Genomic DNA, 27,079 nt, shown 5'->3' with positions numbered 1-27,079 from the left:
AAAGGCGGAGGCGGCGGCCGCTCCGGCTCGGCTCCGGTTCCCAGTGCCTCCCCCGCCGCGCACCCCCTCCCCACCTCCCGCACCCGCCAAACTTGATGTGACCCCAGCCCGACGCGGCGGCTGCCCCTCTCACCGCCCCGCGCGCCCCCCACCGCCACCCCGCCCCGCACTCCCGGAGCGCACCGCTCACCGCGCCCCTTCCCACCTCCTCGCCGGGGCCAGGCGCCGCGCTCGCCCTCCGCGTTCCCTTTCCCTCGCCACCCCCACCCCACCCCCCGCACCATGAGCAACCTGAAGCCAGACGGCGAGCACAGCACCAGCACCAGCACCAGCATGGGCACCGGCACGGGCTCGGGCTCCGGCGGCACCCTGGAGGAGGAGGTGGGTCTGCGGCCCCAGGACTTGTCGGGTGAAGTGCACGCGGAGGTGGGCGGGGGAGAGGGCGCGCGGGGCCTTCCGCGCCGCGTGGGGCCGCTCTGGCAGTCGCTCCCGGCGCCTTCCCGCCGCTGCCCTTCGGCCGGGGAGGAGCAGCCCGTGTCCAGCGGGCGGGGGCGTGCGGCCTGGACTGCCCTGCCGGGCGGGCATTGTCTCCCCGCCCTCCCGGGCTCGGGGCGGGCCGCGCGCCGGCCGCCGTCCGTGCGTCCCGCGGTGGGCGAGCGTCGCCGAGTCCGCCCCACGCCTGCCGTCCGCGCGTCCCGCGTTCTCCACTCCCGGCCCGGCTCGCTGCCCTCTTCCGAGGCGCTACTCCCGCATGGCCGGGACTCCCGCCTCGGCTGAAGGAACTGAGCAGGATTAGCACGGCGGGCGGTCGGCACCTCACTCCCTTGCACTTTCCACCCTGACCCCTCCCCGTGACCTTGGAGGCCTGGGCCGGCCGCGCCGCACCTTGGTTCCCTAGAGTCGTAGTCATAGGGAGTGGACGGGCTTTCCTCACAGCCCCAGAACCTGGGCTTTGGCGAAGAGGTCAGCCGGCAGTGAATTAGAGTTGGGAAGGAGATGCCTAAAGACACTCAGTTCCTGGTTCTCCTCCCTCCGATTTTGCCCTGGCAGCCAAGCCAGGACTCCAAAGCTAGCCTGGGTGGGATTCTGCAAGGAGGGGCGACATTATCTTGTCCACTGGCCATGTGCTAAGAGGAGGGAGTATAAAGCGGCTTCATGGAATCACCAGCAGCTGGGTGGTTAATGGGATGGCGAAATCGGGGAGAGAGTGTGTGGGGGGTGGTGGATATAAGTCTTAAGGCTATCAGCGAAGGAGACCAGGAGCTGGGCCGACAGAGACAAAAACTGGTGTGGAAAGGGGACAGGCTTCGCAGCTCCCTCGAAGGGCCTCTGGCCTCTGCTGTGTCACTCCAGGGCTAAAAGACCCTTCCTGCCACGCCCTGGTATGCTCTTGCCCAGGAAACCAAGGGCCAGTTATCCACCCTGAGCTCCTTTCCCCTTGGTTTGGGGGAGAAACCGCAGAGCCCCTGGTGGGAGCTGGTGTTGCTACCTCCCTCCAGTCCAGTGGCGGTGCCGCTGGGCGTGCTATAGGTTTGGTGCAGAATGGCGGCAATGGCCCACTGCTGGGCTGGGCTCCGCACTGTGGGAGGGATGGTGGGAGGGTCACACTGCCAGCTCTCACAGAGGCAGTGCTGCCAGCCTCAGTCCACCAATGGCATGACATCTTAAGAATCTAGGTCTGGATCCCGCTTTTTTGCGGGGGAGGAGGGGAGTAATATACAACACTTTACTCTGAAGGGTGGCAAGGGAGGGCCTGACATCTGTCCACTAGTGTGGTGTGGGCTCTAGTGTTGTGGGGTAGTTTTGGTTCCTGAAGGCCCTGTCATCCTTGGACCATGATGCTGACAGACCCTTGGTTTGGGGGACCTTGACTGACTCCTGCCTGGTTGTTCAGAATCTCCCCTGAGAGTTGGGGGAGGGTGACAAGGTTGCTAGTGTGTGTGGGGTCTCTGCTTGGCCTCCTGGGCTAAAATTGGGGGAGGGAAGCCATCTGTGAAGCTGGGCAAGGACCCAAAACGCCACTTCTGCTAGAGGGTTGACTTCACACTGCCCAAGAGGCTGGGCTGACCCTCAGACCACCCCTTTGAAGTGGGGAGGGTGAACCATGTGGCCAGGCTAAAGTCTTTGAGAAAGCATTTGAGGTATTGGTCACTTTTTTCTAAGTGCCTTTTCTGAGAGATAGGGCAGAATCTTCCGGAGGTGGAACCCCTGCTATTCCTCTTTGGGAGCAGAGGTGGGCTGCAGCACCATAGTGGTTCAAGGAGTCAGTGCGACTGGTGCTGGCAGAGGGGCCTGGGCGCCCGTTTAACAGAGGTCTAAAACGAAGGGCTCTGGGGATCTCCTGGAGCTCAGCGTCTGCTCTGGTCAGGTAAGCACAAGGCCCCTTCCCCTCATGAACAGTGGACCAAGAGCTCTTCTGCTGGGGTTCCATATTGGATTGATGGTTTGAGCTGGAACTGGACTCCTTCCTTTTAGCTTAGGTGCCCCTCTAGGCGGTCAGTTCTGTATCCCCAAGAGCTACCATCCAGGGAATGTGCATTACCAGTGGTGGTTTACCCTTATGGCTGACCCAGGCTGGCTCTTCCCAGTTGACTACTGGAGATTAGCTAGAGCAAGCCTAGAAAACCAAGGACCTTAGTTGCCTACCATAAGACCTCAATTCCTAAAGGTGTCAGGTAGCTGAAGAAAGGGGTGTATTTTCATGGTTCCAGGAGGGGGTGCCAGTGGGGCTGTCTTAAACTGCTTTATATAGCCTTGACTCTCCCTGCTTGCCAACTCTTCCCATGGGGGCTTCACCCATATCATAAGCATTAGGTTCCTTTTCTGGACCAGGAGTCAGGGATACAGGTGAAAGATCACAGAGTGGGAGGTGAGAAGGAATTGCCAGGAAGTGAGGGTATGTTAAATGCAATGGTAGATAAAAGAAAGGGATATCAGTGTGTGATAAAATGGTGCTGCTGGGAAGTTAGAGGTCAGCCCTGCCTGAGATGTGGCTAAGGAGGAGGTTGTTAGACCTGTGGAGGTGAAAAGGGCATTCCGAGAAGAGGGAAGAGCATGTATGAGAGTAGGGGGTGGATCAAGGAACCACTTGGCTTGTTTGGGTGACTACCAGGAGTTTGCTATGTTGCAGCAGTATTGGGCCCACATTATGAGGAGCTTGAGATGGTGCAAGCTTGGGGGGAAATTGGCATTTTTCTTCTACTTGGAGGGAGATGTGTTAGGAGCTTTGATACCCTTTGAAAGCTAAGGAGGGCAGCGAGGAGTTCTGGGGAGGGTCAGCAGGGAGGAGCTAAGTGTCCCTTTAGATCTAGAGGCTGTACCCTCCCCCAGGTGGGTCATGGCTGGTGCTGGAGCCCCAGAAGGTGAGATGATACAGCATATGAGCCCTCTCAGGGCAGGCTTGCCTCTGCTGCTGCTGAACCCCAGACTCAAGCATGTCCTGTCTCGATCATTCTTGAGGGATGGCTAGATAGTTACGGTGTTTCTGGGGAGGGGTATGTGTGGTTTGAAAGCATATTCTGTTTTGAAAATGGAGACTTTACTTTCATAATACAAGCTACAGTAATTTATTCTAATATTCTAATATTCTATTCATATTCAATATTCTATTCATATACTAAGTTACAGTAATTATTCATTGGGGCCCCCCTGAGGGGAAGGTAGTATTTGGACTCTTGGGTTGGGGGGTTTCAAGTTTCTAGAAGTTAAAGAAGTTTTAGCCAGTCTAATGGTAAGCTGTACAAAGGCAGGGATTAAAGGCAGCTAAGGGGGTGACAGCTTGACCTGAAGGTCTTGCCGCACACCCCCCCCAGCCTTGCATCCAGTGTAGCTGGGCAAAGGAAGCTCATCACAGGCCTGGTACCCCAGGGTCCATCACATGTCCTCTAGAGGTCTGTGAGGGACAGGCCAGCCTTAGCACTCTAGATGAGGGTGAGGGAATTCTGGGGTCCAGTGTGTGACTTGGGCACCTCCCCTTTTCTGTGCCATCAAAAGCATTTGACAGAATCCGGGATGCCTTGGTGCTCTGTCTGCAGGCTTTTTTTGGTATGAGGGAAGGGAGGCGTCTTTGCTTCGGAGCTTTTACCTGGAAACAGGGCCCAGGCCGGTGGATCCAGGCAGATTCTGGTAGGTCAGGCTCTCCTCCTCCCTGGGGGTTGTTATTATGTCCCCTCTCCTAAAATAACCTAACAGAGAGGCTGTACTAATAATACTAAATGCATATATAGTATTTGTGCCAGGCATAGTTCTAAGTGCTTTACCATTTTAATTCGTTTAACTTTCACGATGGCACTGTGAAGTACATACATTATTATCACCATTTTATAAATGAGGAATCTGAGACACAGAGGTTAGATAATTTTCATGTAGCCAGTAAGTAGGTAAGTTGGGATTTGAACCCAGAGTTTGTTCTTAACCACACACTATCCCTGCCGTTCTGTTTTATATTAGGGTTTTTGGTGAGACTTGGGAGGGTGGAGAAAGGTCCTGCAACTAAAGTTTTTGAGGCCTGAGCTTTGAGTGATGTCAGGGTCCCACGTAGACTGGCTCCAGGCTGGTTCCTTTTGGGCTGGTGGCATCCCAAGGCTGGACGATAGTAGCTCTCAGCCCCTGCAGGAGGAGCATTTCATCACAGATATTGTTTAGAATTGCCGTCGCGTGATGATCATACAAACCAGACCAAGTCAGTTGTGTTCTTTTTCAATTCTCTACAGACAGTGTACCGCCTTGTTGACTGTACGAGGCTGACTGCCTTCACGCCCCCCTCAGTACGCTGCTGCTTTGGGCATCTTAACTAAAGAAATGGTACTTGCTGTAGAGTGACTGCCTGTCATTTTGGGGGCCATTCTCTTGGGTCTCCTTATCTCCTCTGTCCCTGCACACAGGCAGAGCACCCTGGCTCATTTGCCCTGGTAAGAACCAGCTTCTAAATCTCATTCAATGTTTGGATGTTCTAACTTCTTCTCATCCCCATCTCTAGAGGAGGACTGGCGAGTGCTGTAAGTAGAGGCAAGACATGAACTGTGGGTGCTGAGCGTTGCTCTCATGCTCTCCACCCATTTATCCCACTGGGCCTCCAGGCAGTCCCAAGAGGTAGAGGAGAGGAGTCCGTCTCGCCTACCCTGAGGGCTGAGCTCCTAGTCCAAGGCCACCCATCTTTGGTGACCCAGAGCTGAACTAGAGCGCTAGGTTTCGGCACTGCCTGGTGGCCCCCAGCTGCTGCTCAGCCATTGGTTTTGGGCGGCAGCAACATCTGGTGCCTCGTCAGTTCCTCTGCCATCCCCTGACCATGGCTGCCTCAGAGGGGTCCTCATGCCCCAGGCAAAGCCGTGAGGCGGTAGTGCAGAGCCCATCACTGTGTATACTTCAGAAGCCGTGCTCCTGTGAGGTGAGAGTTGCAGACAACCCGTGAAGCTTCATATATCAGAACCCCATCTAGGGCCTGTCCAGCATCCAGCACGGCCTCCTTGCATTCTGCCGCTTCCCCTATTCCATCCTCGGACGGAAAGAGTAAGATTATCTCTGAGATGTGCCAAGGCTAGACAAGATCATTGGATCCTCCCTTCCTGAGGAGTCTACTGGTGGATCCATAAGTGCCGGGGGGCCTCCAGAGTATAGCAGGGGCTGGGTGTAGTGGGACGGTCTGCCTAGGCCCATCTGTCATGGCCTTTAGTTGTTTATGGCTGACTAAGCAGAGGCTCTTGGCTGTTACAAGGCATCAAGGCTGCCTGTATAGTTCTGAACGGGTCTTGGACCCCCAGGGAAAAGGAGCAGAGCCTGATCTGGCCCAGACCATGGGATCAGTGTCTGGGGTACCTAGCTGCTCTTCGTGTTTAGCCAACCTTCCCCTCCCCAAATGAGTCTTGGGCTTTTACTGGGGAAGGGATCAGGAGAGGTTGCTGGAATATGACCTGAGAACCTTTGGGCTATAAAGGCTATAAAGAACTTCTGCCCAGACTGGTCCCTGTTCTTGATGTGTAGTTGTAGCCATGTTCAGGCACAGCTTTGGATGGAGGGATCCTAATGTGTTCGTGACAGGGGAGCTCCAAACCAGAATGTAGTTCCTGGAAGCAGCTTCCATCTCTGAACAAGGACCCTTTCCCAACAGGAGCATTACGTTAGGAAACATCTCTTGTCAGGCTTCTTCTGCCTCAGTCAGGTGGTGGGCAGGCATGATGGGCTCAGCGCTGTGTTCGCCATGTTGTGTGTTCACACTGGAGTGACGTCACGTGGTTTAAGGGTTGGAGGTATTGATTTTAGAGTTGGGGGAGGGGTGTAAGATTCCCCTAGGCCAACACCTTGAATCTGTGGGGTGGTGTGTGGCAGTGGTGACAATGCAACCCTTGCCAGGCACAGGGGACAGGCAGTAGATCCGCGTTGGCTGACCACACAGCACTAGGAGGCACAGTGGAGGGGGATGGCACTGAAGGGAAGGGAGCCTTGCTGAGGGAGGCTCCATGCTGGGGACCTTGTGAGCCTGCCACTGAGAAGCCTCTGAAAGCGTTGGCCCCTGGCTCTGTCTGGAGCCAAATGGAAGACAGACCCTGCCCCCACCTCCAGCCAGCCTGGAGCACCCAGGTCAGCACAGCACAGTTCGTGCTCTTTGGTCTGGTTCCCTAAATGAAGCGTAGAACAGTGCTCACAACAGGCTTTGACCAGGTGTGTCCCCAAGATGTTAGCCTTCTGTTCCTGGGGCTAGAAGTAGCTTGGAGTATGAGGTCTGAAGCCTTCTTAATTAACACTTTATCCATGCCCAGCCCTGTCCCTCTTTTGAGAGAACTTATCACCCCAGCTTGGTTCCCCCCATCCCTACACACACACAGTTGGAACTCGAGGACACGTTGCAGGCTATAGGGGAAGAGCCCCAACTTTCCAGGCAAGTTGGACTTGACTCCCAGCTCTGCCACTGGCTGGCCAGGCACCTAAGCCCTGAGCTGGTTTCCTGATCTGTAAAATGGGCCAATACCACTCTGCCTGTTACATCAAAGGACTGTCAGGCTCACATGCTGATGTTTGGTATGGAAGAACTGAAAACTACCAAGTGCTGCCCAGAGTGGGTCCTTAGCGCCAAGCCCTGATAATGTGGTTTGGGGCTGGAATTAGCAGGGGCAGGCAGAACATTGGGGAACAGACTCTAAGCCTGGGACTTCTCCATACCAGGTCAGTCTGTGATGATGCTGGAGGTGTCCTAGGTGGGGGCTCCCTTGAGGGAAGCTGGGCCCTGTCCTGGCCCGGGAGCTGAGCAGCCCAGAGCTCCTTGGAGGAAGCATGGGAAGCACTGGGGTTCTGGGAGCGTGTGTGTCTCGGTTCACAGCCACTGTCTGGCTGTATCTGCTTGCTCTTTTTCCCTGTGTCCTAGTTCAGCCCTTATAAGTCCTGGGTCTGCGGGCCTTGTCGCCACATTCCATCCACCTCTCGTCAAGTGGCCCCACTCAGAGTGACTTCTTTCCCTTGGGAGGGGCAAGAGCAACCTGCCAGTGCCAAGCCTAAGCATGGGACCCAGGCAGAACGCAGCCCCCACCCCACCCCCTACACACATACACAGAAGAAAAACCCTGGCCACTGAGATCTCTGAGGGGGAGCGTGGGACTGCTCTGAGGTTTCTGTTTGCCAACCCTGATACTGCCCCAGCAGAGACCTCTCTCAAACCCCCAGCCCTAGCTCGGCCCAGGGCCTGGCTTCTAATGTCCTGCTTTCTCCCCCTCTCGTTCTCTGTCCCTTCTTCACCACTTTCTTTGCCGCTTTTTTTTTTTTTGGTTGGTTGTTTTGTTTTGCTGAGGAAGATTCACCCTAAGCTAACATCTGCCGCAAATCTTCCTCTTTTTGTATGTGAGCCACCGCCACAGCATGGCCGCTGGAGACAAGTGGCGTAGGTCCGCGCCTGGGAAACAAACCAGGGCCGCCGAAGTGGAGTGTGCCGAACTTAACCACTAGGCCACCGGGGCTGGCCCCGTTGCCTTCTTGTGGGCAGAAGGAAAGCATTTAAGCTTTGAGCAGATGGAGGACAGTGCCCAAGTCACCTTCTCCCACTTCCCTGGTATCTTAGAAGGTGGGGTGTGAGGGACCCTGAGGCTAGTCCACCCCTCCTCTTGATAGCTGAGGCAGCAGAGGAAGGCCGCGATGCTACCTGCCTGGCTGCTGGCCAGGCTGCAACTTCAGCCCAGGCTCCCTGACAGTTGGTTTGCAACTCTATTTCTTTTATTTCCAAATCTGGTCAGCTGGTGTTTGCTGAGCAGGAGGCTGAGCCTGAGTCTGGTGTTTCGGTTCTCAATGGGGTCTCTTCCCCTTGGAGAAGCCAGAGCAGAGCTGGGTGTGATGATGGCTGGGGTACAAGTTTAAAGAGGACATTCAGTATCTTTTTTTTTTTTTTTTTTTTTTTTGTGAGGAGATCAGCCCTGTGCTAACATCCGCCAATCCTCCTCTTTTTTTGCTGAGGAAGACGGCCCTGAGCTAACATCTGTGCCCATCTTCCTCCACTTTATATGGGACGCCGCCACAGCATGGCTTGCCAAGCAGTGCGTCGGTGCGCGCCCGGGATCCGAACCAGCGAACCCCAGGCCGCCGCAGCGGAGCGCGCGCACTCAACCGCCTGCGCCACCGGGCTGGCCCCTACATTCAGTATCTTTATAACAGGAAAGCTGTAAGTTTTTAAATAATGCAGGCTGCAGCTCATAAACTCCTGTGATCTGGCTGGTGGGGGGGTTAGTGAGACACTGAGATGGGGTGGCTTGAGCTTCTGTTCAGACTCAGGGCTTCTTGGGGCTTCATGTGCCCAGCTGTCCTGTCCAAAATGTGCAAGGGGCCCTGCTGTAGCCCCCCAAGTCAGTGGGGCATAAGGCTGCTCCTACTCAGCTGCGGGGAGTTGGCAGTCTGTCTGTCAATCTTCCCTTTGACCTCCCTGTAACTAACTCTGATTAGGACTAATCATGAGATCATCCAGTGGGACCCCAAACCCCATTCGGCACTCAGAGAGGGGCCGTTTTTGCCCTCTTAGCTCAAAAACTGAAGGCCACTTGTTCTGGGCGCCTAAGGCTGACCCCACTGGGGTCTGAGTGGGTTGGTGGTGTGAGATCAAAGGCTGCAAAAGAGCAGTGACTCCTGAGCTGGGGACATGGGGGCTCCTTCTGACATGCTTGGTGACCATGAGCAGCTCACTGGACCCTTGGGCCTTGGTTTCCTCATCTAAAAATAAGGTTTCTTCCAGCTCAAATATTCTGCATTTTGGTTACTGCACAGGGCTTGGAGCTGGAGAAGAATGTGGGAGGGGCTTATGAGAGGCTTATTTTTCCCTTTTTGAATTTCCCTCCTCCCCCCACCCCCTTCCCTAAGTGATGTTTCCCATTCAGATGACACCAGGAGAGCTCGCATTATGCAGTGAGTAGGTGGGGACTCAAGCAAGTGCATGACTTGAACATTCTGGTGGAGTGGACAGTTGAAATAGTTTTTCCTTTCCAGCTGGAATTCTAACTCTTAGAGATGCTAAAGGATTGCTGTGAAGAATCAATTTCCAAATATCATTTTTATCTCTTTGGTAGGATGTTTCTTTTGCGCAGAGTCAAGTTTCCTGAATATGTCTTTCCCCAAGTCCCAGCCTTGTGAGGCCTAGAAGGCAGGTGTCTGTCTTCTGGGGAAGAGTGTTCCTTGCGGACCGAAGGGATTTATTTGTGGGGGTGGAGGAGGTGGGGAGTGGCACTGATGTTTTCCTGCCTCAGCATCCTTTGTGGAGGAAGGTCTGTCCTCCAGGTGGGTGGTCCCTGAAGTCCAGGGTGCTGTCTTGGAGATTACCAGACTGGGGTTTGAAGAAGGCTGTGGTCATCCTTCACGGTTAAAGGACAAGAGGGTTTAATATCCATGGGCATCCCACTGTTTTTGAAAGCAGTGTTTACCCTTTCCTTCTCTAGTAAAAGCTGACTTACGGAGCCTGTCCTCTCAGCCACAATACTCTGCTGCCGCCCTTAACTGAGAAGTTGAGTGTTTAATGCTCACTATGAAGGGCTTTTGTGTCAAAAGGGTTGGGGCGAGTTGGAGCTACAGAGCCCTCGGCATCAGGTCTCTCCTTCTCCTTGCAGAGGAGGGCACACACCTGATGAGGGCAGAGGGGCCAGGCCCTAGCCTGAGTGTGGGGTCTAATTCACTGGAGAGGGAGGGCTCCATGGCCGTGGCCCCCACTGACCCCGCTGCCCCAGTCTGTTCCACACAGAGGCTTTGCCCTGCTGCTTTCCTCTGTGGAGAACACCAACCCCCTCCACCTCCCCTGACAACCCTCTTCCCTTAGCTCCTGCTGGGCCCTATGTGTGCCCTGGGGTGGAGGGAGAACTCTGTGCAGCCACTGTCTGGGGAGCTGGCCTGGCTTGGGGGCACCTGAATGGCAGGTCTACCCATGAGGAGTGTGCAGGGAGAAGAGAGATGTCCCCCTGAGCCAACAGAAAGAGGATGAGTCCTGCCTGGAAGCCTTTTCCACAGAAGCCTGAATTTGATGCCCTGGGTGTCACCATCACCTTGTTCCTCAAGGCTTTTGTTTGATTTATTTCTTGTGAAGATCTTTACACAAATGTCAGTTTGTCTGAGGGAAGAACATCACTGATACATAGATATGAGGGAGTTTGTCAGAGCCCCTTCTCCCTACTTCTTTTCTCTTTAAGAAGTGAGCTCTTACCTCTGGGCGGAGGAGGAAAGCCTGGATGTTGGTCTGCGGTCGACAGCTTTCCCGAAGAAAAGGGCTGGGTTACCTGGCGAGCGTGGGTCCTCTGTCATGCTAGGATTAGAAAGTGTGGGGGGCTGGCCCCGTGGCTTAGTGGTTAAGAGCGCGCGCTCCGCTGCTGGCTGCCTGGGTTCGGATCCCGGGCGCGCACCGATGCACCGCTTCTCTGGCCATGCTGAGGCAGCGTCCCACATACAGCAAGTAGAAGGATATGCAACTATGACATACAACTATCTACTGGGGCTTTGGGGAAAAAAAGGAGGAGGATTGGCAATAGCTGTTAGCTCAGAGCTGATCTTCATCAGCAAAAAGAAAAGAGAAGGGTTGGCATGGATGTTAGCTCAGGGCTGATCTTCCTCACAAAAAAAGAAAAAGTGTGGCCGAGAGGCTCCTTCTAAACCTTTCTTACGGGAGGGGGCATTCCCTCCCCAGGAGCCTCAAGAATAAGGCTGAGGTAGGGGGGCTACTTCCTGTGCCTCCCGGGTCCTGCCCTTCTCTATCCCTCCCCTGTGCCCCCGTGCTGAGTTAGGACTCTAGCACTGGGAGTGACATTTGGGGGCCTCCATGCAGGAGGTGAGGAGCAGTCAAGAGGTCGCTGGGAGCTCCAGGCACTCGAGGTCCTGTACTAGCTGGAGGGAAAGAGGCCAGGACACACAACAAAGACCTAGACAACCCTGGGAAGTTTGCCGACCACTGAAGCCTGTGGTGTGGACTTAGCAGAAGGGGGCCTCGGCAACTCGGGGGAAGATGGGCAGCAGGCCTTGCCCAAGGGAAGAGCGGCCTCAGGAGGCCCCAGAGCCTTGCTGGATGGGAACATGTTTTTGCCAAGGGCCAGTTGGTTCCCTAGGCAGGTGTGGCGCTGCCTGAGACCCCCAGCAAGGCCGGGTCTGCTCCTGACCGTCCTGAAAGCCACACAGTCGTGTCTGCGATGTCCTGTATGGGGACACCTCTCTGGCCAAGTTCCTTGTCCGTGCTGAATTTGGTGCTTCCAGCGAGTTCCACCAAAAGAGCTGTTCCTTGACATGTTTCTTTTTTCACTGACTTCTAAGGATTCTCCATCCATTCTCCACTTCTCCCTAGTACCCCCCCACCCCATTCCCAACTTACCTTCCCCCTCTGCTAAGGACGTGGCCGTGGTCTAGCACCATCTGCTTGTACTTGCCCTGAAGATGGCCATTTTTAAAGGGCTGTGGTTGCTTTCCACGTCTCAGAACAGGAAGGAGACCATCCCTTGGGTGGTCTGGATACTTCTGGAGGAAGGGTGAGCATATGGAAGGAGAAGGGCCCAGGTAAATGAGTTTGGTGCCTCCTAGCAGCCTGGGGATCATGTTAACCATCTCTTTTGCTTTCTTCACATATTGAAAACATTTTTGTGTTGAATTCTTATAATAAATGTGTGGAATAATCAGGACATGGGTTCTTTGATTGATCTTTCCATCTTGGCATCTACCAGCTGTTGGTGCCTGAATCCTTGTCTGACCCCGCCTCTTTGCTGAATGTTGTGCCCTATTGCTGTGAGGCTGACACCACCAAGTGGCTTGGGAGGAATGGTCTCCAATGCTGGACTGGGACACAGGACTAGTTGGCCAGGCCTTAGAGAAGTAGCTGCTTGTCTCTGTCCCTGCCGTCCCTAAAGGATCCTGACTATGCCAACAGCTGACTTTGTCACCTTCCTATTCTAAGCCTCCGTTTCTTCATCTGTAAAATGAGGGTGTTGAACTAGCTGATCTCCATGGTACCTTGCACCTCAGATATTACCTCCCTGGGAAGAGAAAAACTAAAGAATCCGGTGACCGCCTGAGGTTGTCTCACCTGTGTTGTTACCAGCTCTATAGTCTGACCTGGACCCGATCCAGCCTCACTTGGCAACCTTATAAGTAAATGGCTCGTGGTACCTGATGGCTGAGGTTTCTGTGCAGGTAAATGCTGTGATTACAGGAGCCCTGAGTGAACGAGCATCTTGTTGAGCCTCTCCTATGTGCCGGGCGTAGAGTAAGGTGAGCTCTTCATCCTGGAGGTAGATGGTGTCTGCAGGTACAGTTAAAGAAACTGAGATTTGGAGCGACGAAGCAGCTTCCCCAAGCCAAGCATAAAGCTGAGATGCGAAGTCCAGTCTAACTAACTAAAGTCTGTTCTCTTTCCCATTTATGGTGTCACTCTGCCGTGCTGGGCCACATTTCTCTCTGGCTGTGAGCTTCTTTGGAGGGACTGAGGTGTGTAGAGATGGTGAGAGGGGTAGTGCTCAAATGTTGAGGCCTGACTCTAGGCACCTCGGAGGAGAGGAAAGTTTTGAGACTTGGCTCCTGTCTCTGGGGTTTTATAAAGTCCAGGTGAGGGGCTGAGCTCAGACTGGTGGCAACAATATAAGGCAGGGGGTCCTAAGGGCCCTGTAGGACCTCAGAGGCAGGAAAGGGGAATGAGGAAGTAGAGGGACCTGAAGGATGAGTGCCCTTCGATTAAGAAATGAGGAAGGGGCGGGCTGAGGGGCAGCATGATCCACTGCCTTGAGACGGGCTGTGCAGGCGCTTGTCGGGGACCTGGAGACAATGGGGCAGGGGCAGGACCTGATGGAGTTGGAAGCAGGAGGGTGGGTATGTGGGCTCTGGAACCTCTTGTCCTCTCAACATGTAGCTGACCAGCCTGCCAAGCTCATGCTTCCCTCCACCTCTGGTTCGCCCATTTCTTCTTGTTCTACCCCCGTCCCTCCAGCTTTGCTGTCATCCTAAACATGTAGGGAAGGGACTGGCTACTGAATGGATATGTGGCAACACTTTAACACCCGTGGGGCAACAAGGCCATCCAAGTGCCACTCCTTTTGTCTCTGCAGCCAGATGGATTGGTGGTGGCACAGACGGCTGGGTCAGGGTATCTGTGTCTTACTCAGCTCTGCTCCTCAGTGAACCAAGCTGCATGAGCCCTTTCTGGGCCTCAGTTTCTCAGTCTGCACAAGGGGATAGGCAGAGGGCACATCATCTACTGGGGTGGCGAGGATCAGGTCAGAACCAAGGAGGGTATTCAGGTCAGGCTTCCTGTGCCTTGGCCTCCCAGGCTTCCCTCCCAGCAAAGGGTCTGACCAGGCAGACGAGGACCCACCACCTAATCCATAACTTCCTTAACCTCAGTTTGTTTCCTGAGAGGTGGCCAGGCACAGGATGGGAGCTATATCTTAGCCTTCTGGACATTTTAGAACCTAAAAGATGGAAACCAGAGGAAAAGGGTCATCTGCCCAGAGGGAAGGCTGGAAACAAGGATCTGAGCTGGGAATGAGGCAAAGATCCCCTATACTCATCCCCCTCTCCCACCCCAAGCAGGAAACTTTGTGCTGAGAACTTGCTATTTAAGGGGGCCCCTGGGGAGTCTGGCCAGAAAAGAGCCGTTTGAGGAAGGATTTAAAATTAGCCCGGGTGAAATGCATGGCCCCTGGGGAGAACTGAGGCAGAGGTTTCTGTGGGGCGGCTCTGGTTCTCCATCTTTGACCCAAACTGCATCCTGGGAGGAGGAAATAGTACTGATCCAGGTCCATCCAGCAGGGCCCTGGTCGGCTTGCACTCTTTCAGTCCATTCTCTGGGGGTAGGCTTGGTACCCAAGTCCTAGCACCCGAAAGCACATATCGTCTCTGCCCGCCTGGATGAGTAGTTGGGAGACCTGGGTTTGTTGCCTTTAAAGAACAAGGTATATGACCTGAGCGAGTCCCTTCTATTTGGGGGTTTACACATAATTAAAGGCCCTTCCTTCAAAGGGCAGAGGGGTGTAGAGGATGGTTGTCGTCTGGGGTCCAGGAGCTCGGTTTAGCCCACCCTGGAGCCTGGGCTGTCTGTCCAGTTTCCCTCAGATGCTCCTGGGAACAGGGCAGCACTTGAGAGCTTGTGTATACAGGGACAGAGCTGCCAAGGGCTATGAAATGCACAGAACTGTCACCCCAGGCCTGGGAGTAGAGGCAGGTCTGGCAAGGGACAGGCATGACCAAAGGGGGAAGATGTGCCTAAATGGCAAAGGATTCTGATGGATATGCTTCTTGGCAAAAACTCTTGTGAGGGAAGAAGCTTGTCCTTTCCCAGTCTTTATCAGCCATGGGCTGGGTGTCATTCTTGTGTGGGTGGGAGTGGTGACACTGGTTACCAGCAGCTATATCAGGGCTGGTGTCCTTTGCTTTTTCTGGCTCTGTTGTTGAGATCTGTGTGTTCATTGGTCTGTGTGTCTGTCTGTCTGTGTTGTGTATAACTGCCTGGCTGCCCCAGGTTCCTGATTCAAGCCATTGTCCATAAAAAGCCTGTTGCCTAGGTTCAGCAGGTCATCACTAGAGCATGGAGGAAGTTCTTTGGTGCCTCTGGAGATGGCCCACTCTAGGGCATCTAAATACTTTCAAGAATGGCCACGTGGTGGGGTGGGCTGAGACGTGAACTTCTTAAATCGGCAGTGATGAGTCGAGAAGACCTATGCTTGGGTTTAGTGGTATGAAATGCAACTTGAAACAGGGAGGCTGCTGTCAGGGGTGGCTGGGATAATAAAAATTCATTCGGATTTTTTATTACTCAGGAAGCCACAGTTTCAAGATGTATTTTTAATGGATCTACACTATGGAAAATCCTCCCTCCCCCATTATAGTTATTGGCTGATCTGGCCTTGCTAGTTTAGCATTGGGTGCCAGCAGTGGTGAATTAGGAAAGTGTTTCAGCCAACCCTCTCGTGGGCCTCACCCGCAGTTTAGGAGGTCAGGTATGGCTGGAGTCACAGGATGGATACCTGGTGTCTAGACCTGGCTTCACCACCAACTTGTAACCATGTTGAGGGCAAGTCTTGTAACTTACAGCATCATCTGGCTCACTTGAATTTGGCAAGATCCTACTCATTCTTTGAAACCCAGCATAATTGTTCCGTCTCTGACTCCTTACCCAGGTCCCTTATTCAGTAAACATTTAGTATCAGCACCATGCTAGGAACCAGGCATAGAGGCATGAATACAGCACATTCTCTGCTATTAAAGAGCCCACATCTAGGGTAGGAAGCACTGGGAGATGGATGTGAAAGTGCTGGGCCCTCTGTTGAAATTGGTCCAGGGCATAGTGTGGCATTGGACTTCTGTTCCATTTACATCTCTGCCTCTCCCCTAGACCGTACAGAACTTCTCAACCAGGGTTCCATGGGTATCCTCTGAAAAAAATATACATTTTTACTTGTGCATTTTGGGGAGGTAAGACACCATAGCTTTCTTCAGGTCTCAGAGGGGTCCTTGATCTGAAAAAGAGTCCTTGATCTGTGCACTTTGTAAACAGGGCTCTCTTCTTCGGCTGTTCGGCTGCAGACAGTCTGCACAGAGACGCTCAGCAGGTGCTTGTTGTGACCCCTGCAGGGTGAACCTAGAGAAAGGAGAGCGTACAGAAAGGGCTTTGAAAAGTTAAATGCTACGAAACTCTGAGTGATCACGTGCCTCGGCCTCCAAAGGAGGCCCAGAAAATACTAAATTCCTCATTAAACTCTGGAAGGATTCCAGTTCCTTCCTGAAGGGAGAGCCATCATCCCTGTCTGTCAGCCGGGCCCTGACCACTGTGGTTTCTGTCCCCAGGTCAGGACACTATTCGTCAGTGGCCTCCCTGTGGACATTAAGCCCAGAGAACTCTACCTGCTCTTCAGGCCGTTCAAGGTGAGTCTGGACCCAGCCACCCATGGGCTCAGCCTAAAATGGAGGAGAAGCATCAGGAATGAATCTCTGACCTGGATTGGGCAGTGGGAAGACATGGGACAGTGTATCAGAAACTGATTGCAGACCTGGCTCTCTCTCCTGGTTCTGCTAATTCACATACTGCTTTCCGTCGATTGCTTACCCCTTCTGAGCCTCTGTTTCCTCACCTGTAAAGTGGAGACAGTAGAGAATCTCAGTAGACTTTCCCAAGTAAGGAATCTTTAACATTCAATGTAGCCTTTTCAATTTGCAGATGAGAAAACTTAAAAAGGTAAGATCTGTGCTTCAGGATTACGAGCTAGTGGAGCAAATGGGAATTTACGCATGAAATGATGACGGTTACCGTGTGATGCCCACGCGTGTGCTAGACCGTGTGATACAGAACGCAGGGGCGGAGGGCGCTCACCGGTGGTGGAGGTCAGAGTGGGTCGACTTAGGAGTGGGGAGAGGAGTGTGAGAATGATTCAGGCGAGCACTGGGGAAGGGGGGCTGCTGTCGGGGGTGGCTGGGATAGCACAGCAAAGGCTTCTGACCTTTCCCTTTAATGACCACCTCTCTCTGCAGGGGTATGAAGGGTCTCTGATCAAGCTCACATCCAGACAGGTAATTTCTCTCCAAGGTGCTTCTTCCTCCAGCCCAGACCAGCTGTTGAGCTTGGAACTGAGCCTGTTGCTTTCTCCTCAATCTTGAGGCATTTGGCAGCTAAGACCTGCTCCCTGTATCCGTTTCTGTCCTGGGCTGATGAAGGAGCAGCCTCCATAGGTCCTCTCTCCTTACCCGTCAGCTCCTGGTCCTCCGTCTAGCCTGGCTCTGAGGCTGAGGACCGTAGAGGTGGTGGCTGTGCTCTGGCTCCTGATGCCGGGACACTGGGGCCCAGAGCCTTCAGGGGCATTTTGGGGTCGGGACTGAACCTCGGCAAGATGAAGTTGGAGAAGTTTTCAGCCTGTTGCCCCTTGATTGAACCTGGAAACTCCCTGTGCCCTTGATACATTGTGTCCCATTTCTTGCTGGGGAGAACACTGGAACTTCCTTGTAATTACCTGCATGCATTTAAAAAAAAGGCTTACTGAAAGGGTGGTATTTAATGCAGTGGGATAAAGCTGTATTGGCATCATTTCCCACATATGGTACCTGGGTGAGAGACTTTTGTTGTACAAGAACCTCTCCTGTTCCAGCTGAACATGGGGAGGATGATGGGCAAGAGTTGTTTTTTTGTTGGGGGAGATGGAATGCTGGGAGAGATGCAAGGGTGTTCTCTCTCTTTCCTACTAGCCTGTTGGTTTTGTGATCTTTGACAGCCGGGCAGGAGCAGAAGCGGCCAAGAATGCTTTGAACGTGAGTAGATGGAGAACAGGACTTTCTCTGACCCACAGACCTCTAGGCAGTGGGTATCTCTGTTCCGTCTTGTGCAAACCTTCCCCCGCTCCACGCCCAAGGAAAGTGCCCACAAATGTACTTTATTTCCCAGCTGTCTTGGGGCAGAGTCCTTGGCTGCACTGTCTGCCAAGTGTCGCTAGTCACGTGGCCCGAGCAGCGTGTCCTCTGTCTTAGCCCCCATGTGGGCAAGTCTTTCAGGCAAGATCATTTCTGGGGCCCTTCGGTACCCACTGCAGTGGACAGTCTGGGTCCTACAGAGTAAGGTTTTTCCTTTCCTTTCCTTCCGGTGTAGGGTATTCGCTTTGATCCCGAGAACCCGCAGACCCTGAGGCTAGAATTTGCCAAAGCCAACACCAAGATGGCCAAGAACAAGCTAATGGCTACACCAAATCCCACCAACGCTCACCCCGCCCTAGGAGCACACTTCATCGCACGGGACCCCTGTGAGTGGCACTCATAGCTGCCGTCTGCTGCCCTGTACTTGGCCCAAGCTGGGGGCCCCCAGTGGCATTGCATGCGGAGGGCAGACATTAAGATTCTCAGTGAGGGCATCAGTCCTGCCTGTCCCCTCTTCCAGGAGGCTTCTTGTATCCACAGCCATTTATCTCTGCAGGTTGCACGCTTCCTTCCTCCCCTGCAGGCTTTGCTGGATCTCAGACACATTGAGCTCCTGAGCTGTTGCATTGCCCAACTTCCCTGAAGCCTTCTCTGATTTCTTTTGGTTGAGGTGGGCAGAGGCCCATCTGAGACTTTCTCAAAGCAGACAGGATGCTCACCATGCCAGGCCAAGTTAACATGACTCCTTTCCGTGTCTTGGGGTCCTTGAGGGGAGTCTGGCCTGAGTGGGGAACTTATGCTTCAACCATAGTGCTGGGTCCCCTTCTTTGTCTGGAATAGGGTGGCAGAAGGGGAGACCAGTGTTCTAATGATGGGGACTGTTGTCTCCTTTCGTAGATGACCTGATGGGGGCTGCTCTGATCCCTGCATCCCCAGAGGCCTGGGCCCCGTACCCTCTGTACACCACAGAGCTGACCCCAGCCATCTCACATGCTGCATTCACCTACCCAGCTGCCACTGCTGCTGCCGCCGCTGCCCTCCATGCTCAGGTAAGTTTCCCCTCTAGGGGAGAAGCAGGAAGGGGAAGAATGAAGGCTCTAAGCTGGCCAGACTACCTCTCTGGCCACCGGGCCACTCATGTCCCCAGAGCTGCAACAGAGCTGCTGGCTTCCACATCAGTACCCTTAGGGTTTGGGATTTGACAGAGGGGAGGGAGAGAACAAGCCATGAGGCCACACTGAGGATACGAACAGAATGCTGAGAGAGACCCAGCCGTGGTTCCACTACCCCTGAACACCTGCTGGCAGGCACCGTGCTGCTTTCTGCTTCTGGCAACAGAACCATAATTTGTAATTTTATTTATTTATTTTTTCCCCCAAAGCCCCAGTAGATAGTTGTATGCCATAGCTGCACATCCTTCCAGTCGCTGTACGTGGGATGCGGCCTCAGCATGGCCGTAGAAGCGGCGCGTCAGTGCGCGCCCGGGATCCGAACCCGGGCCGCCAGCAATGGAGCGCGCGCGCTTAACCGCTAAGCCACGGGGCCGGCCCTGGAGCCATAATTTGAATCCCCACCTGAGTGTGGTCTCCGGAGCCAGGCCACCTGCCTCTGCCTCCTCCTGCCTTTCTGAACTTCAGAAACCTCTTAAAGATTTCTGTGCCTCGATTTTTTTTACTCATCGAGAAAATGAGAATATTATTACCTGCCTCCGGGTTGTTGTGAGAATTAAATGTGAAGACACATGAAGTATTAGAACTGTACCTGGAACGTCCTGAGTGCTCAGAGAGTGTCTGTTCTTGTTTTCATGAAGCCTGGACACTCTCCATTGTGAGCCTGTGCTGGGGTGGGAAAGAGGGAACGAGCACTTCTGGGGGAGAGTTGAGGAGGGTAGAGCTGGGCCAGGAGGGCTCTGGGCACCACAGGGCTCTGTGCTCACCGGGTGCCATGCCAGGTGCCCGAGAGGCAGGTGGTCAGATACCGGCCCACGCCACTGAAGGGCAATGACAGGACCCTGCCAGGTGTCTGGACAGGGCGCCGCCAGGCAACCACAGCGGGGCCGAGGAGCAGTGGCGAGCCCACCTCGGCCTCTGATCAGCGAAGTGACCAAGAGCTGAGCCTCGGGAAGAGCAGCCAGGCCAGGGCGTTCTGTGCTGTCGAGAGGGAGAGAACAGAAGTTGCCTGGCTGGGGTGATGGAAGGGGCTGAGGAGGAAAAGGATATGAGCAGCCAGGAAGGGAGAGTTCACAGGAACTAGAAGCTGAGGTGGGAGGAGTTGGGTGCTCCGCCCAAGGGTCCAGTGCATGTCCATCTCAGGTCTTCTGAAGGGCTTAGTGACATCTGGGTTCATCCAGTTCCAAGGTGGAAAGTTCAGATTCCCAGGCTCCTACCCTGGAAACTGTTCCCCCCTCAGAAAACGCTCCCGGGCCACGGCACCCTGCACAGAAGGCAGAGCGTGGTTAGACTTGGCACTGTTCCCCAGCTGCGCACTGCAGACAGCTGGGAAATGGATCAGGGGCAGGAAGGTGGTAAAGAGCTTCCCCTGGAGGAAAATGTTTGGCTATTTACCGCAAACCAGGTTCTGTGATGGATACAGAGTTGTCAGCAGGGAAGACAATCCCCATCCTCTGTCCTGGCTGAGTATGGAAGGCGGGCAGTTAGTCAGCGCCCCCAGCCAAGCGGACGGTTTAACTGCAGGGGCCTTGCTGGTGCTGGTTTCCTCGCCTCGGATCCCATCTTTGCCGCCAATTAGCTGCCTGATCTTTCGCAAGTGATTTCACCTGGGGTCCTCCATGTCCTCGTCTGTAAAATGAAAGTTTAGACCAGGTCGGGTGGGGAGGTTCTACCCCACCTGCTCTGAGACGCTAGGCTGTGACAATAGTAAGGCAGAGGTTGGGAGGCAGGGACAGTTAGTATGTCAAATTAACAAGGAGAGGTGTCTCTGCCCTTTTCAGGGCAGCCTCCCCAGCTGGCTGGGAGTTGTGCATAGCTACCCGCCCCTGAGCTCCATAGCACAGGGCTGGTGCCCTCCTGTGGTCTTCTTTTCCAGCTTCCTTCCACCCTACCCACCACCTGTGGCTGTCCAGCTCCAGTCCAGCTGCCTGGATCCAAATCCTGGCGCTGTCTCTCAACACCTGTGTGACCTTGGGCAAATTACTGAAGCTTTCTGTGTCTTGGTTTCTTTATGGAGTGGTAATAATCGTACCTACTTTATAGGGTTGTTGTTAGCATATTAGCATAAAGGGGGTTCTATAGAAGTGCTGATTATCATGATTATTATTTAATGTCATTATTGTCTAGTTGTGTCGTTTCCCCACCCCACCCACCCCCATCCTCTCTGAGGCTGGAGACCTCATTGTGCCTGAATTCCTGTCATCTGACCTCCCTGGGAAGGGGATGAAGGCCACCTCAAAGGATAATAGCATTTTTCGGGAGGCAGATTAAAGACAAGAGTGGCCCAGGTAGTAACTGGTTGGTCCCTGCTGCTCGAGCGCTCTGGAAAGCCACTTCCTCCTCAACAGGGAGACTATTAGGACCAAATGCCGTCATAGGCATGAAAGCATTTTCCACTGTCTCTTTTGCTTCCAAGAGCCCCCTCCCTGGCCCCTGACAGCGCTGGCCCAGAGGTGGAAGCTGAAAATGCCTCAGTAAAGGAAGTGGACACTGTTTCTCCTAAGGGGATTATTCTGAACCCAGAAGACCAACAGAGAAACTGAGTTGTTCTGTGCCTGGGAGGAAGGAGGTGACTTGGAGAGAAAGTGGAAGCTAATGGACGAAAGGGGATGAAACCCAGTGCTTCCTTTCTCTACCCCAACCTGTACACCCCGGCTGCACGCCCTTTGCCGGAGTCGAGGCATCCAAGTGTGGTCGCAGGGACCAGAGCTGCAGGAAGGGGCTTGGAGATGGTGTGTCGTGCTCTGTCTTGGCACCAGGCCATCTTGCTTGACCTTTTGATCCTCTTGATAGAGTCTTCTCCTTTAAGAGGGTGAGGCATGCAAGAAGTGTGGACAGCAGGGGCACACTGAGGTCTGGCACATAAGATGGTTTAGTAGCAGGGGTTCTCCATGTCCCCTGCATCCCAGGTTCCCCCAGACTGGACTTCCGTTTTCCATTTGGACCTGAGGCTATGGGGGTCTTTCACTGTGGCTCTTTTCCCTCTTAAACTGGCTCAGCCACTTACCGATGACTTTAAAGTTGCATCTACTCCCTTCCCTCTGTTTTCTTATCTGTATAATGGAGAGGGTAATAGCATCACCTCCATGGGGTTTTGTGAGGATTAAATGAGCTGAGTACATAAAAACTACTTAGAACAGCATCTGGCACATGGTAAGTGCTTCATAGGCATTAGTTACTAGAGGTTGGCATTTATGGGAAAAAACAGATAGGCAGGTTTTTTTCTCTTTTGCCTTTAGCTTATCATCCTGCTCCCCAGAAAATCACTACTTTTAGTCCTCAGACTTGATAGGTAGTTGGGGATGGGTGTATAAGTAAATTCAGAGATAGGAATCTTTTACAAAAATTATTATACACAGTTAATCTTTTTAAAACTTAAATATTAGGCCATTTTTCCATGTCAGTAAATGTAGATCTGCATTCTGGGTACCTGGCTAGCCCACTATTGAACAAGTCTGCCTAGCTCCCTGTGGATGGGAAGTTAGGATATTTACACAATTTTTGCTACTGACAGGCTGTGCTGCGTGGGCACCCTTGTTCCCACCTCTTTGGACACCTGTTCTGCTTGTTTTCCTTATCCTAAGTTCTTGGAACTATTACAAGGTCAAAGTGTAGGCTTGCCAGTCTGGGTTAAGTAAGACCGAGTATTGCTTTAATTGACTTTATTTTTGTTTGGTTTTTGTTTTTGTTTTTTTTTGGTGAGGAAGATTTGCCCTGAAGTAACATCTGTTGCCAAACCTCTTTTTTTACTTGAGGAAGATGAGCCGTGAGCTAACATCTGTGCCAGTCCTCCTCTATTTTGTATGTGGGTTGCCGCCACAGCATGGCTGATGAGTGGTGTAAGTTGGCGCCTGGGATCTGAACCCACAAACCCAGGCCACCGAAGCGGAGCGCACCAAACTTCACTGCTATGCCACAGGACCTGCCCCTTAATTGACTTTCTGATGAGTGAGGTGCCCGTGTTTGTTGGCTGTTCACATTTCTTCTTGTGCAAACTCATTCCTATGCCCCTTTCTTGGCACATCTTCTCCATTAGTCAGTCCCAAGATCTAAGAGGGGACTGAATTCATGCCCCTCTTTGTTTTGATACTGCCCCTTTTGGAGCCTGGTCATTCTAGATGCTCAGAGGCCTGTTCCTGTGGAGTGGCTTCTCAGGACCCTCAAACTCCCTGTTAACACTTGGAGGCCCTGAGAAGGAACCGACTGCTCGCTCCCTGAAGTGCTGGCCCTGACCCCTGGACCCGGGGGTCTCTTGTTCTGAGCTGGGGCAGGAAGGGACCGTGCTTCTTTAGAGGACCCAGACTGCCGGCTGGTACCAGGCATCTGAGGGAGTGGAAACACAGGAGTACGTTCTCTCTGCTTTGGTGGCATGGCCATCCTGAGTTCAGAAATGGGATTTTTCCTCTATTTCCTCCCCCAGGAGGCAGTGGCTCGTCTCAGGCTGGAGGGAAAGCTGCTGCTTTGGAGGCCAAGGCCTAGCACCTAGTGGAAAGTGTGGGACCGGATGAGGCAGGCTCGCTGAGGGAGCCCTTAAGCAGCCACTGGACGCCTCGGGAGTCCCTCCCACTCTCGTCCGATGTTCTCCCCTCCCCTTGTCCAGCCCTGCAGGGCACCCAGGCCCCCCCCAACACGCTTCCTGTTACAGGGCTGCTCCAGCTGGAAGCTGGGTGGAGGGCAGTGGTCACGGCCCACTGGGGATTCCCTGAGCTGGATGGGCCACAGGCTTGTCTGGTAGCAATGGTGCTGGTTTCCTTGTTGTCCTTCTCTTGTGGAATGGGCTCTAGTGTCCAGCCGGGCTTCCAGCTGAGAGGGCATCCCACAGCTCAGCAAAGGGGAGGAGAGGCTTCCTCCCACTCAGCTGTCAGCCAGGAAAGGAAGGAACTGCTTCCAGATGTTTAGGAGGCTGGAGGGAAGATACAGCAGCCTCTAAGGCTGGATAGCTCAAGGCAAAAAGAAGCTCCTGGGGGCTGGCCCGGTGACATAGTGGTTAAGTTCGTGTGCTCTGCTTTGGTGGCCCGAGGTTCGCAGGTTTGGATCCCAGGCACAGACCTACACACTGCTTATCAAGCCATGCTGTGGCAGTGTCCCACATACAAAATAGAGGAAGATTGGCACAGACGTTAGCTCAGGGCCACTCTTCCTCACAAAAAATAAAAAAAGAGGCTCTTGACATTTTCTGTGTGCTGTGGGGCATAATCAAGGTGTTTCCAGCAGCCCAGGGCCAGCTGTGTTCTGGTGACAGCAGTGCCAGCCACATCCTTGGAGCCCAGGGATGATCCTGGCATTGGTTGGATGGCCTAGGACCTGGTCCTGCCATATGCCAAGTGTCCTGGCATCTTGGGGTAACCAGCCCCTGACTTCTGCTGAGCATGTGGTGGTCAGAGTCCTGCACTATACAAAACAGCACCTAGAATTTGGAGGGGGCACAGGAGCAAGTTCTCAGGAAGCTTCCATCGGCCCCCAGATGGCCTGGCATTGCCTGATACCTTTTCTGCCTACAGAGGCAGGGATTCCAGGCAGCCAAGTAGGTAACTAGGTCTGACTGCTGCAGCTTCGCGGGAGTTGTCTGTGTGCCCAACCGTCCTCATTTTCTACATCGGCTCTCGTGTGCCTTCCCTTCCTTTCCTAAGGGGACCCCGGGCTCCCCTCTCTGGGTGTTCTTCCCCCATCTCACTCGGAGTCTTGTGATGCCCTGCTCCCCCTCCCAGGCAGCCATGGGTCAGGCTGGGGCAGACATGCTGTCTATAACTGGGCCAGGCGGCCTCCTTGCAATCTTGGCTTGGCACCCAGCACAGCTCTCCCTCCAGATGACCGGCCCATGTGGAAGAGGGCGCATGTCGTTTTCCTGACCTGTCTCTGGGAATCCTGCTTTGGGGCTACTGCTTGCTCTGTGGGGCCTTCTGGCAAATGCCAGAGTTTAGGTAGCTGCCAGGCCCCCACCAGAGGGCTCAGCTGGGTGGTTACAAATCTCTAGACTTAGGAGGCTTGTAATGGAGGGAACAAGAAGGGACGGAGCGGTTGTAACGGGAGGAAGTGTCAGTGGGGTCTCGTCCATGCCTTCCTTGGAGCATCATACAAGGACAGAAAAAGCCATGTCTGGGAGTCCTGCCCCTGGGAGACCACACTCACCTTGGGTTCTAATGTGTTTTCCATTCTGTCTTAGCTGATCCTCATGACCACCTGTGACTTGATCATCTCTCTCATAGCTGGGTGAGGACACTGAGACTCAGAGAAGCCAAACCAAAATGTATTAGGTTCCTTCTCCTAACGTTAGGAATTCTGCACTCTCCCAGTAAAGGGGGAAGGGCAGATTGTTGGCACCAGCGCCCCTGGCTCCCAAGACTCCACTGGCACTACTTGTCACATTCGAATTGGGCTTAGTGGAGTGTGAAACACCTTCGTAACCGTTGTCTCATTTGAACCTCGACTCTGCTGAGGAGGCGGGTCACGTGGTGCTCTCCCATTTTCAGGATGAAGAAACTGATGCCTAGAGGTGAGTAACTGGCCCGACCTCCGCCAGTCAGTGACACAACCAGGACTCCAACAGGGACACTGCAGGCCGTGTTTACCCAGCTCCCCCGTCAGAGAAGGGCCTGCACAGCCTGCTCCTGACCTTGGCTTCTCTTGCAGGTGCGCTGGTACCCTTCCTCTGATACCACCCAGCAAGGATGGAAATATCGTCAATTCTGTTAGTTCTTCAGTAAGTGCTGGCCCAGAGGTCCAGGAGGAAAAGTGTCTTAGACCCTGGCTTCGTGCAGGGCCTTGGCTCCTCTGCCTGAGTCCGAAGGCTCGCTGGTGCTAGACCTCCGCCTGAGCTTCTGCGCTGGGGCATTCTGGCTGTTTCTCCTCTTCTCCTCCCACCCTGTCACCCCTGCCATCCGTCTGCAGCCTCCTCACCAGGGGAAGGCCTGGGTTCAGCTCCAGTCCCACGCCTCTGCTCATGGCCACCTCTCTCCCCTCCCTCCAGGTCTTGTCACCGCAGTTTGAAGCCCCTGCCCTGCTGGGGAGGAAGCCGCCGTGAGCTTCCACTGCCCCCAGGCGGCCTGTGGAGAGCGGCTGCTTCCCTCCAAAGACTGTGAATTTTAAGCCTGACTCAGTGGACTGCTTCCTGTTTTCCTTTCTCTCCTCTTCCTCATCCCTGTCCTGCCCCAAAGCCCCACTCCAAGGCCTCACAGGAGGATTCGGGGGCCTTCTTGCTGGAACCCCCAGACCCGGCTCGGAGGCCTCACTGGGACTGAGCAAGGCCTGACCTCAGTCCAAACTTGGTTCTGTAACTCCACCTCAGAGAGACGAGGCATTTAATTTTGCATGTTTTCTGGCATGAATTAAGACACTTAAACTGTGTATATGTGAGTGTACAGTTTGTTCTCACATTGTGTCACCATAGCAACAGGTCCTGGCCACTAAGGGTTCATCACTCCTGGTCCCTCTCTCCACACCCCTCCCCTCCACTCACTGCTTCAGTGAAGACCGAGCCCTGCAGCCAGTCCGCCCGGCGCCCCCCACCACCCGCACACGTGTCCAGGCTGAATAGCAACGACCACCAACCAAGATAGTGTTTTCTTTTTCGTTTCAAATCAGGGTCCTCCGCTTCCTCCTCCTCAGATGGGCCAACAACTAAAAAAATCCTTTCCCTGCCGTTCTGCTCACCTCTCCACAGTGCACCCCACCCCTGCCTTGCTCCTCATTCTTTCCAAACTTCGAAATCAACCAAAAAGTGAAAGTATTTTTGTACCCTGTGTAACAAAATATTTATGCATCATAAAGGATTTTTCGTGTGTGTGCAATTAATTATTAAAGAGACCTTGTTCGCCCTGTCAGATAAGTTTAATGTTTAGTTTGAGGCATGAAGAAGAAAAGGGTTTCCATTCTCCAGCAATGAGCCTTTGTGTCAGGCGTTAGTTTAAGAAAAATGAAGGAAAAATTGTGCAATTTTTTGTTTCATGAGCACGTCAGTGCGTTGCCTTCCGCCGCAGCTGCGGCTGTCTTGCCGTGTTCAGACTTGGGAGACGAGGTGGCTTTTGTAATTGCTGATCCTGTGAGAATGTGAAACTGGATAATATATGAAATGCAAAATAAAAAATCATCCAAAGTCA

At 53.6% G+C, this 27,079-nt stretch overlaps 1 protein-coding gene across 2 annotated transcripts; it reads left to right on the top strand.

Moving 5' to 3' along the window:
- On the top strand, window positions 1-27,079 carry RBPMS2 (RNA binding protein, mRNA processing factor 2). Of its 2 annotated transcripts, XM_058541824.1 has the most exons (9): window positions 1-381; window positions 16,264-16,341; window positions 16,634-16,651; window positions 16,945-16,983; window positions 17,653-17,715; window positions 18,050-18,200; window positions 18,712-18,863; window positions 25,614-25,683; window positions 25,951-27,079. In XM_058541824.1, exons 1-8 carry the CDS (start codon window positions 283-285, stop codon window positions 25,674-25,676), a joined length of 663 nt encoding a protein of 220 aa, XP_058397807.1. In that variant the 5' UTR covers window positions 1-282; the 3' UTR covers window positions 25,677-25,683; window positions 25,951-27,079. The 2 variants fall into 2 exon arrangements, with proteins under 2 accessions (XP_058397807.1, XP_058397808.1); XM_058541825.1 differs by lacking the exon at window positions 16,634-16,651 and having other exon boundaries at window positions 2-381.

The sequence above is a fragment of the Diceros bicornis genome, chromosome 5, assembly GCF_020826845.1.
Source record: "Diceros bicornis minor isolate mBicDic1 chromosome 5, mDicBic1.mat.cur, whole genome shotgun sequence".
Lineage (NCBI taxonomy): Eukaryota > Metazoa > Chordata > Mammalia > Perissodactyla > Rhinocerotidae > Diceros > Diceros bicornis.
This window is presented reverse-complemented; position numbering and strand designations above follow the sequence as displayed.